Source organism: Anarrhichthys ocellatus, unplaced genomic scaffold (genome assembly GCF_004355925.1).
Source record: "Anarrhichthys ocellatus isolate YVR2014 unplaced genomic scaffold, GSC_Weel_1.0 scaffold3, whole genome shotgun sequence".
Lineage (NCBI taxonomy): Eukaryota > Metazoa > Chordata > Actinopteri > Perciformes > Anarhichadidae > Anarrhichthys > Anarrhichthys ocellatus.
In genome coordinates, this window is record NW_022280033.1 from 14,138,669 (window position 1) to 14,151,058 (window position 12,390).

The window sequence follows — 12,390 nt, forward strand, 5'->3', positions numbered from 1 at the left end:
ATTGAGTGTCTTAGTAACCAAGTACCTGCCATAAGATTCCAGGAGTGATTACTAAGTTCACGAAGAGATATGATTCATCTCGAGATTCAAATGACTTCTCTTGTTTTTGAGTTTTGCAGCATTCTGTATCAGGCATTCAGAGAAAGTAAACTGGAAAATCTGTGAAGTGTCTTGGTTAATGCATTGTCTTGTCAGCGCTTGAGCAATTGTATCTGTGATTAGAATTTTTTACTTCATCTCTAACACAAGTGAACCACCAAAGAGTGTTTCAAGGATACGAGAAGAGTAGAAATCCTCTTCTGTGACTTGTCGGCCTTGTTTTTATCAGCAGACAGACGCACCGAGATTGAGCATGGGTCAAAGAGTGTGGTATGTTGGGAATTAAACATTTGAGGTGTTTTAGGTATTCAAGATTGTAGCATAATGCTCTCACTATCTCTTGAAACCTGTGATGGCCATGTCAAGGAGCCATTTTTTATGACTGCAGTCTGTAAAACATTCCAGATTGGAGAGAGAGTTTGCCATGACGTCAATGCCTTCAGAGCTTTGCAGAACTCGTCTGTAGCATATTAAAAATGTATATTAAAAGGGGGAGGTATGATGTTGTCTAGTTCAGTGGGATGCAAAATAGAAATGGAGTTTGACAGACAACAAGCAGGGTGTACAAGTGGCATGAAGACAGGCATCACCAATCAACAGACGGCTCTCCTTGGCATTGTAAATCACTGCAGGGTTAAAGGGCATCATCTGTCCCCATCTCCTAATTTCAGACAAAGTATGTAGTGTTATCGTTTTTACAGATAGGATGAACGACAAATATGTACCACTCGTTTTGTTTATTTGCATCATCTACAATCATACACATTCGTTGGTCTCCCAGCACTGTAGCACGTAAACACAGGACATGAACACCAGTTTGCCCATCCATTGTCACCAGCGGACAGGCCTGTGGATTTTTATCCTACACCAGAAAAAAATGTTCATAGCACAGTGAATCAAAAGAATCTGCCTCATTAAAAAGAAAAGCAAAAGGACAAATTTGATTACAGACCGACATCAGTGCAATTATGTAGCATGTACAGTATGCAAATACTGATACTGTATGGGATCACATTGCGAGGGAGTGCTCAGCAGTTCAGAGTTTTTAACAAAGAGAAGTAAAATTCCAACAGTTTCTAACTCAGAATCAATCATTGATCTTTTTTTGCTGTAAACAAAACCAAGACCCAAACAATTAGTAGTACAAGTGTAAACTGAAATGGAGCAGTTCTGTCCATGCTGTAAATACTGCAAAGCAGACCGTTTAAACCAAAGAAATCATTCACTCTGCAATGTAGTGGTGAATGGTGATCACTTTAAATAGAATTTCACTGTAAACATAATGACATTGATCTAAATGAAACCTCACTGGAGTGACTGAGATGAGTGTAGGTCAACATGCTACAGAGACAGATGCTGTACGGGTTGTGTGTTTCATTATATCTAGTGCCCCCTAATCTAAGACCCCCGAATCCCTCTCTATGTGCCCCGTTACTAGATTCAAAGTATCAAAAAGCTGCAGATTCTATTGAAACCACTCAAATACAAATGCCTAATTGAGTTTTATGTTGGGTATTGAGTGTCATACAGCCTTCTTTCACTTCTTTTGTAATGCTGATGGTGCAGACTGAGTCATGGCATGAAATGCTCATCGAAGAATATAGAATGTGAAGTATTGCTGCTATATACTGTATGTGCATTCTATGCAAGCATAGAAATAATAAACACACTGTAGCATATTCATCATATAAGATATCTTTGTGACCTGCGTTGGCCACAATTGTGGCATCATATACATTTCAGGATTTACATATATGCATACATACCTGCACATCTAGTGCAAGATATTTTTAATCTTTTAAGACTTTTGTTCACCCACGTATTTGGACAACCCAACATCTTGAGACATTTATCTGGTCCTACTCAACTGGACCATTTACTGAAATCAAAACCACACAAGACCCTATCGCAGGTCTGAAAGTATATATTTGTTTTGCACAATTGTGACAAAAATAAATACCAGAAAGTGACACTATGCACAAAGTAATAATTTTCTATTCTCTATAAGTGCACTGAAAGTCGGTCAAATGTGGGCACGGGGGTTGTCAAGCGTAGAAGATGAGCTCAGGAATCTGTCCCCCCTGCACCCCAGTGCCATTAGTGCTGTCAGAGGAGCACTGGAACTGAAATGTCACTTTCCCACACTGCACCTCTGTCACCCCTTCCTGTCCAAAGTAGCTGAGCTCGTTCCCATCCAGAACCACACTGGCAGTGTAGAAGGTGTCGGGCTCGATCTGGACGGGATACTCAAACCACACTGGGAAGGTGTTGCTGGAACCATCAGAGAAGTATTTGCTGAGGTTTTGTCCCAGCAGTACTCCTTGACGTTTCAACTCAATCTTGGCACTGTACTCTGCTGAGCCACAGCTAGACCCATACAGTCCAAACCCAGCGATGAAAACTCTTTTATCCACTGCAAACTGTATGCTGTCACAGCGGCCCCGATAGCGCCACTGATTGCTTCGGTAGGCACAGGACTGGAATCTGTGGCAGCGCTGGGGTGTAAGGCCCTTCCTAGGCATGCTGACAAACTGCATCTCAGGCTTCTTGGCTGCTGTGTACCACAGGAAGATGTCATTGGTCTCGTTAAGTGTCAACACGCCCGACTGGGCTGCTCCATTGGCAAAATCATCAAGAGCCATCGTAGGGATACGTATCAGGTACATGGCCTTGCCCAAAACCTTACGCCTGTTGTCAGTCGACGAGGTGAGGTCCTGTCTCTGGCACTCAGCCTCGGCCCAGTTGAGCGCCGCCTCAAATACCACTATCTCTTTAGCATTGAGTGTCTCTCGCTGTAGGATACTCTCCAGGGTCTGGGTGTCGATGTCGCAGAAGCCCTCTGAGCGTAACGCCTGCTCTGCCTGGGCATCAATCACCTCCCAGCAGCGCTGTGTCAGGTCTGGCTCCTCGAACAGGCAGCTCTGCGAGAGTAACACACAGGCATTCTTGGCACTCAGGCTGGTTTCCAGGAAGTTGACGCATGCACGTGCCAGATGAGGGACAATGTACTTCTTGGCAGCATAAAGAGTGGCCAACACTGTGTCAGCACTCAGGTCGATCTCGTCACAGTAAATGTACCTGTTGACATAAAGATGTGACTTTCTCAGCTTCATAGACATCAGATCAAACACCACATAAATTACATATCACATGTTGTGAACATGTTTGTTAAGAAGAATTAATTTAACAAAAAATAACTTCATTTGAAGTGTTTTGTTGAATGTATGGTGAAAGCGGACTGATATTACAGTATCGTATGCAATAGCGTTGCTGAATCCGTTCATATCCATATTGGAAGACAATGACATAAGATTCAAAACACAGTGAAATCATTGTGGAAATGAATCAAACGGGCCAACGAAATAGTATTCCTCCTACATCCTCATCATCACCTACCTACTGTAGCTCACATGCGAGGACACAGCAAACAAAACTCAAATAAATGTGATGGAGGAACAGCAAGGACGATGGAGGAAGTGATTCATTGTGAGGAATAGTAACAGCATAAAATGAATCAAAATGAAAATAGACGGATATAGAACTCAGATAGAGGAAGAAGCACTTAATTTGATTTGTCTGGCAGCGAAACAGGTTTGTCCAAGATGTGCCAGAGATAGGCATCGACTAGTTTCATCAAACCTTGTTTTTTTTCCCTCCAACATCAAATTGAAATAGCAGTTCTACATTACGATGACACTATTTGTGTAAGAAGGACATTGTAGGACACAAACAAGAATGCGGCTAGTTGAAGGAAGTACTTACTTCAGCATTGCCAGAAATGCTACTGGTTCCACGTCTGGAATATGGATTTCATCATTGTTCTCAGCCAGTTCACCATAAAACATGGCGTGGAACACTGAGCTGCCCACAGCCAAAACATACTGTTGGAAGAAGAAGAGAAAACAAAATGACGGAGAGAAAAGAGAGATGAAAACATGCCGGAGTTCGTCTGTGATTTCACTGAAAACCACATGACCTGTAGTAACATTCAGTAAGAGGAGAATTGTGAATTGTGAATTGTACTAAATCCAATTAGTTCACATGTTACTCTGTACATAAAAACACAAATCTCTTCATGGATATTGAACAATGCCTCATTCTAATCAGCGGGGAGACTGAACCTGTTGAGTTTCTCACATAATGAGCAGAGCTCAGCCAGTTACACTTTCCCCTGAGGACATGGAGACAGATTTCTAATGAACAAGATTGCCTCTGAAAAAACAGGAAATCTGAATAACACAACTGAACCGAGTGCAGCAAAAGTTCAATTAATTGAAATGAATGACTTGTCTGAATTTATGATGAAATCAGATGTAACACAATGCCAGCAATAATTCCAGTGAAAACGACTGTATACAAGACTATGAATTGTTATTATACTCAAGTACATTCATGTTTTAGTGTGTGCATGTCTGCGCTGTGTGTGCGAGTGTGTGCTGCACAAGCATGTGTAGGTGTGTATGTGGGTGGTATAAATTTCTCAAAAGAGACACACAGACGTTCACTTCAAATTGCAGTGAACCCAATCTAAAATAAGCCTTGCAAATAAGGGTTTTCGAAAACAATTCTGTTGTTATTGTTACACACTGAAATTCATTGAAGGACGAGTATATAAATACTGCATATTAGAATAAGATTTGTGCCACCTCTTGACCCATTGTATTTTACAGATGTTCACATGAATTCCTGCTTTTAGCTGGTATCCTCCATCTTGTAGGGATATAACTTTGTAAATGAAATCATAATGCATATCTGAGTTCCTGCCAAATGGACACAATAAAGATTGCTGCCGTGAACGTCATTATACCCCTTTGGTATAATGTCTCAGCATGAAGTGCAGTTAAGTCATCCTCAATGTCCTTCCATAACGTCTTTCTATAAAGGCACTGAGGAAGTGCACAGCAGCTTCCAATCATAGATTATACATGTGGGTCTCGTATAAAGAACAACAAAGATGACCCGTGCAGGGCTCATCTGACAGGGTGGATGTGGAATGGATAGCTCAGCCAAAGTCATGGCTGCAAAATGACTTCCCAGATTTAATATGAATGTTAAAATCATATTCAAACAGAGTAGACATAATGATGGGCTTTTAGATGAGGCACATGGTCTAGGCAACTAACCTTAATCATTTACTGTATGTGAACACCTTGGATAAAGCAATGAGGTCAGAGGGTGGACGGTGGACTAAACAAAGAAGCATGTTACAACTGTCATAAACTGGATGAATATGGGCCTAAATATAATAATAATGGCTAGTTATAGTATACTCATTGTACTTCCAATTCACAATTCAAAAGCTAATCAAGTAAATGAGTACAACTGTGTTTCTAAGAAGTGAGATGCAGAGTTGATTGCGAAGTACTCTATGCTTTATCATTGTAACTGTGTGCTGTTGGGTGTGCTTGATGAAAAGTTGAGTAATTGCAGAGCTGTGTCTGAAAAGCTGAGCTAAAGCGGAGACAAAGGCAATCCATTCTCTGTGAGATGACTGCTGAAGAGGATATCCCTTCCTCTTTCGCTCAGTCCTTGCCGCTACTCCGTCTGCCTCATTTACATAAATAATTGAGGACTGTCTAGAAAAGACACATGGTGCGGAAGTGAGCGCGGAGCACAAAGGATTTGACTTCCATTACTGCTGCCAGTGAGGAAGATAATTTTTATGCTGATATGATATGAACAACACTGCGCTGATTGCTTGTTTGCTCATTTCCTCCTGCTACCGGGACTTTACTGGTTGATGAAATTCTTACTCTGTGTCCTGGCAGCCGCTGGGTCCTTCCAGGCTGACCCACCACAAAGTGAACATCTGCCATCAGCTCATTGTTGAACATTACTGAATTTCTAAAAGGGGGAAGAAGCAATGACAAACAAGAGAAAGTTAACTGTACATATTTTACCCTGTACATTTGTTTTAGAAGAGAAGATAAGAGGAAGCATAACTCTGAGAGTGAAATGAATGCACATAAACTCATTTAGATGTATTTTATGTGAGTAATATAACATATAACCATTAGTCTTTGGCAGAAGTTCAGGCAAAAATAGAACATTACAGGTATATTTTCTTTTTTGCTACCCTTAAAACAAGAGTTGTATGATTGTATAAAGTATTCCAAATGCTTCAGGCAAGACTAAAGACATTTCATTGATTCCAAAACCTCACATTAAAACACTACAATATACTTTAGATCTTCTCTTTATATCTAAATAAAAACAGGCAAACAAGACAATGAACCGAATGGAAAATCCCCGCTGTGAAAGAATGGGAGCAACAATAAAGCTGTGTTCATATATTATTGAATAGTGGAACATGTCACAGGGGTGGGTAAACAGCCCCATGAACTCTGGAGAGACAACAAAGCCAGGTCGGAGAGCACACATTCTGCTCTGGACAGCTGGACTCTTTTACTGATAGGCCAAGGTAAATATTTTGCTTTTAGTACAGAGCAGCTTCTGCCTGTTGTGCATATCAAACGCACCCGGTGCCTGTCCGCCCTCTGTTATGTCAAAGCGGCAAAGTCTGCAGGAGCAGGAGAGGGTGTAAACAGAGATAACCCCCCCCAGCAGAGTCGGGGCAGGGCAGAGGGAACACCCACCCATACTCACACCCAAACACACACACACACACACACACACACACACACACAGTATGTAGTATACATATTTATAAATTTGATGGAGGTTCTGTTCAGAAAACTGTCAATTTAAATGCAGTGGAACATTTTACATATTGTACTTCATGACAAATGTTAAGTTCAAATTTGAGAGTTCTCTGCCCTGACTGTACTGTTGATGGAAACTGTGCTGTTCTCTGAGACAGAAAGAGGCTTGCTGGTTGTACTTACCTTTCTCTTATAGTGGAGTAGAGTCCTTGCCAGTTACAGTTCTGTACGGTGTTGTTGTTGTTGAGGTTCTGCTGCTGGTACTGTTGCACTGTGGTGGTGGATGCCGACTTTTTGGTGGGAAAGATATCCGCTGCCATCTTCTTCTTCTTCTTGCTCCTCAGAGTGATTATCTCATAACAGACAGGGGGCAGCTTGGAGCTGCCACTGGCGTTCCCTTTCTTGGAGCTCTTACTTGACTTGCTTTTCACCGACTCAGGAAGCATTAAGAAGAAAGTCAGACATCTCATGTTCCTTCCCTTGGCATCGACCATGAGTGTGTTCAACTGCCGAGCAGTGGGATTGCATGCAGAGAAGACATTCACCAGGACCAGGGCAGGTGCGAGGGAGGTCCGGGGGGGACAGCAGAGAGTTGAGCAGCACTCAGCAGTGTAGTAATCACAGCTCCTCTTTGAGGTTTCACCTTTCTGTAACTAACAGGGCAACTCTCTTTACCGCTCCCTTTTTTTTCACTCCTCTGAAGAGACTCAGACTGGTGATCCGAAGGCACTTTTCCTTTGTGAAGTTTGATCTGCTGACTGAGAGGCTCTTGGGCTTCCCATCCCTGCTTGTCCAGAGTGATGAGATCAGCTCTTTAAATCACTTATTTTTCTCCTCTGCTCCCTCGCCTCTCTCACTCACTGCTTTGCTGAGGGCTGGCCTGACAGCCCCAGATTTAGTACAGCTGCAGTGGTCCTCAGGCAGGCAGCGGTGTGTTTACTCAATTCCTTTCATTCACTCTTACTCCATCTGTGCGTCTCTTCTTCTTTCAGACTCTCCTCTTCTGTGGATCTACCCTTTTCTCTCTTTGCCTCTCTCTCACTCTCTCTCTCTCTCTCTCTCCTTCAGGGAGCAGAGTCATTTGCAGGATGCTGTAGCCGTGGATGCTGTGTAGCTCCGCTCAGCCACTCGTTCTGCTGACTACGGAGGTTGAATGGGAGAGTGCAGAGGAGATGGAGAGCCCCCCTCCCCGCCCCTCACAGCACAGTGCACGGCTCTCTCCGTAGCTCAGCCAATGGCAGGGCACAGCATTTATGATTGGCTAATGCAGCCTAGTGCAGCACAGACTCAAATATGCAATAGTCAACGTCTCAATTAAAGTGACAGCCATGCCTCATAAGAATGATATATGCATCTACTGCTTTGCTTCTTGTGTTTGCTTTACCTGACGTCACAGCGTTTAGTTTGCGCTACAGTAAATAAAGAGTCCATGTTATGTTTCAAAAGGGCAATGCAAATTTCCATGCTCTTTTTAAGGGCAGAATTTGCTTAATTCATGCATCCTCTGACAGTCATACTTATTATTTGTTTAATGAGCTTTCTCATCAATGTGTACAAACAGTGGACTTTGCAATACATTGGTCTTTGCTGCTTTAATTGCACTTTTGACCTCTAAACAGTTTTTCCAAAGGAACCTTTTTGGATAGAAGTAGAAGAGCAGATACGATTCATCGGCAAAACGTTCATGTCAAAATGAACGTCATACACAATTTTATCACGTAGCATATTGCAGCGTAAATATGTGAAATTGCTGTGAAATACCATCGACTTTCTTTTGAAACGCCAACTGCTTATATTCCCAACCAGAATATGCGTTCGTGCACAAGCTTTCTTGTTAAGTCATCATTTCAGGAGAGTACATGGGGATATAAATGTAATGCACTCTTTGCACTATGTATAATGCATAACGTTCCTTTGCTCTTCTTGTCTAGTTGGGCTTGTGCACAGTGAGCATTCTATTTAAAGTGCTGGGATGATTTAGCTTTTTAGTGGTGGTGGTTTAAAATGTTATGAAATGCTGGCATATTCAACTTAATAATAATTTGATGTTTTATTTGATGTGCTGTACCTTGCATTAACAATAGTTTTGTCTTCAGTAGCACCATTACGACTATTAATAGTCGGTAATTTGCCTTTTTACATCACATTATATTTGTAAGAGTAAAAATTAAACGGACAAAAAGAGCAGGACGAGGTGAATATAATTCAATTAAGAATGTCTCCCCGGAACCCCTCTCACAATATTGATTGTCCATGAACCCTGATTAACTGTCTTAGTGTTTGCGGCGCTGATGAGCGTTACCCCATTAAGCTCCCTCGTACAGTGTGTGCTGGGAACAGAGAGATCTGCTATGGTTACATGGAGCCAACATTACCAGGCACCATACTCTCAAATTGCAGGCCACTAGAGACGTTACCTTGGTAACCATATCCACAAGCAATAGTAGGACAGATGTAGTATACAGGCATGAAAACGAGGAAGGGTTCTTGTAATATCCTGCATCTTTTGACTGAGGAAGAAAAATAAATGTATATTTAGATTTGTGGTGTTATTTTCTTGTAATCCAGTGTCCTACTTACCACACAGCTGTTGTGTTTAAGAAGCAACCTTGATGACTGGTGACAGAACACACGTGTTAAAACCACCAGTTTTGTGATTGATCTGTCATCTTTGCCTATAGCAGCCTATATGACAAATAGGATGTCGTTTTATATCACAATACATGGCTTCCTGCTTTCTTTAATTGCATTTTCTCTCCATTCATCAGCAGAAAATGTAATCGTGTTATTCACACATTCAGAGTGACGAGTGAGGAGGAAGCGATGGTGGTGTTGTCGCAGCGTCAACGTCACCTTTGTCTCGCACTTTGTCATCACAAAATCACACATTTTTACGGAAAAGGAAAACATCCGCCCGACTGCAGTAGCACGGCAATCAGCAGTGTGGTTGACAAAGACCTTTACTCATTAGTTAATCCTTGATGCTAAAATATTGTAGAAAATAACAGCAACACAATACATTTATATGAACCATTTTGATATAGTGCTCAACATGTCTCAGCTGTCATTCGTTTATGATTTTGAGATAATCGCACTAAAAATGTGTTAAGATATCAGATAATTTTATTTTCTGAGGCAAGTTGAAACATTTCCCTCGTATTTCAGTGCCTCCTCAGTGTATTGACATCAAAAGATGAAGTTAAAAAGCAGCAGAAGTCCAGTTGTGCTTTTGTTGATTGCTTTTTGGTGACAGTACTCAGTGCTCAGCTTTATCTTCAAAGTAGTTATACTGAGACACCTTCATCTTTTAAGAAGTAACTGCAGCCGGTGTGAAATACATACAAGCCGGTAAAGGTGCAAAAAAGAAATAGTCAGGTTCCTCAATCGTTACGAGAATACTAGAGTAAATAAAGTTGCTCTGTCTGTTAATCTCTGCTGTTTTTTTTATCATTTTTCAAGAAGCTTCCCTGAAGTAAGTATCCTGTCCAAAAAGATTACAAATCCTATTTCAAGCTCGATGCGTAACGGCATATTCATAAATAACTGGATATATACGTAATAATTATATTACCTAAATACAAATTATGCATCAGTGGCTTTCAGGCAGATTGCTGTATAATGACTGGCCTGTGCTGACAGTAGTGTAAGACATCAATTTATAATTCAAACAAAAAATGAAAGTACTGGGTTGTGTTTTTGTGTAAAAGCTTTATTAGTGATCACAAGATGTGCGATCCCAATGGATTTTGGTGGAAAGATCTCAGGGAAATTTCTCCAAAGCCCATTAAATACTGAGGTCTTTAGTTCGGGTGTGGAAGTGACTGTTTGCCGTTCTGAGTTTGAGCACAGAGTTGCAGCAGTAAGTGTGTGTCGTGGCAGAACTCTGCTGCAGAGAGAGACACCTACTGAGAGACTTGGCTGAGCACAGCGGAGTAGAGAGGAGGCTGTGAAATGAACTGTGATGCAGTTCTGGCACACAGAGGCAGGGACAGGATCCAGCATCTCGTCCAGTGTTCGCCCCCCCCCCCCCACCCCCACAGCCGCCTGCCCTCGCCGCCGCCACCAGTAAAGCAGGCAAGGGCACCTGACAGGTGGAAGGGGCGGAAGTAATGGCATCTGTCCAGAGATGGGGCTCAGAGCTCCTGAAAAAGAGAACTGTTAGTCAGCGGGGTCTGGGAGAGAGCCGGCAGTCATGCACAAGAACAGTTTGAGGCTTGTGTGTGTACTCGTGCGAGTGTGTACGTGGGAAGTGTCCATATGCAAGTTATTGTGTGTTCATGAAACGGAAACTTGTGGTGTATCCAAACTCTCTTCCTGACACTGCACTCTTTTTTCTAATTATTTTTTCAGCTTGTTCACAAAGACGAGTTTAAACACTCAAAATTGTATTTAGAAATATATTTCTTAACAGTGTCTGGTCAAACATATGGCCTTACACACTTTAACTGACCAGAGAAGACAACAACACCATAGACAAGATGATAGCTTCCCCCTTCAGCTCACAATCAATATGTCACAGTCACAAGATGTATGGGGGTAATTTTACTTGTCTAGAGAGCACAGAGGAGCCGGAGACTTTAGGCGGACTGCAGGAGCCACCAACTGCACAAGAGCAACCATTTTAACATAGGCACACTTTCCAATCTATCTCTCTGATATATCTCATCTTACAGCCATGCATGTGTGTGTGTGTGCGTCCTGCTGAGTGCGTGGACACTATAATGACAGTGTAGAGAAGACTTTATAACCTCGGCCCACCGCGTACTCACACCCTGACTTCCACACACTTTCTACCATTGCTCACTCATAGTCCTCTCTCTGCTGTCATATACAACTTGATAGCCATTATTCCCAGTGAGATTAAATGTTTCGGGCATAGTATGAGGTGGTCTTTGCAGACGTATCGCATATTCTGCCCCGTGGTTCGTTTGGTTTATTTGTTTGAGCGTGGTTTGGTTAACCTGACGCACCAGATGGTTCGTTACACAGAAGCATCTGAGAAGCCGTCACTGAAAAGTGTTTGGAAAAGGGCAGGCACTTTCAAAAAAATACTTGGCAGGTGATTGGATGAACCATCTGTCTATCAGGAGCTAACTTCAACCAATCAACCAGGGAGCCAGTTTGGAAATCAAACTCTTGCCGAAGTCAGCCAGGAGAAGAGCTAAAACATCTTTTGCATCAAGAAAAGCCTTCAGTGCCGTTATTTGCTCTTGTTTCAATGAAAAAATACTCTCCAGTTGTGATATACGTAACTGATGCTATTGCAGCATCTACGGTAAGCCGCCTCTCTGTGTTATAACACACACCTAAACCACGCCTGTAGCTGCAGTAGCTCCTCGCAGGATGCTGATTAGTCCAAACCACCAGTGACAGACAAACGCATTATTTGAAGCCTGAGCAAATGGATTTTTGTGTGATTTTGTGGTTGAAATTGCGAGAATCCAGCTGTCGTGCAAGTTAATGTTTTGGTGCCCCCCCCCCACCCTTAACAGTTCTTTTGTGATAGTGTAGTAGACCATCGAGAGGGAGAGTTATTTCACACAGCCTGTTCTTGGTTTGTATTTGCGTTAAACCTAATTGGTGCTTCACCTATGAACTGCACAATTTTACTGAAAGGTTACAACATTTA

At 42.1% G+C, this 12,390-nt stretch overlaps 1 protein-coding gene across 1 annotated transcript; it reads right to left on the reverse strand.

Annotated features, from left to right (window-relative positions):
- Positions 1–821: 821 nt before the first annotated feature.
- btbd3b (BTB (POZ) domain containing 3b) lies at positions 822–7,908 on the reverse strand. The gene is made up of 4 exons (XM_031840291.1): positions 6,945–7,908; positions 5,853–5,943; positions 3,862–3,980; positions 822–3,177 (listed from the first exon to the last, which is right to left on the reverse strand). The coding sequence occupies exons 1-4, from the start codon at positions 7,253–7,255 to the stop codon at positions 2,145–2,147; spliced, it is 1,554 nt and encodes a 517-aa protein (XP_031696151.1). The 5' UTR covers positions 7,256–7,908; the 3' UTR covers positions 822–2,144.
- Positions 7,909–12,390: the final 4,482 nt, after the last annotated feature.

Coding starts and splice junctions, on each gene's coding strand:
- btbd3b (XM_031840291.1), bottom strand. CDS start 7,255: ATGGTCGATGCCAAGGGAAGGAACATGAGATGTCTGACTTTCTTCTTA. Junction 5,944..6,944: donor TACTCCACTATAAGAGAAAG/GTAAGTACAACC, acceptor TCCCCCTTTTAG/AAATTCAGTAATGTTCAACA. Junction 3,981..5,852: donor AGCGGCTGCCAGGACACAGA/GTAAGAATTTCA, acceptor TTCTTCCAACAG/TATGTTTTGGCTGTGGGCAG.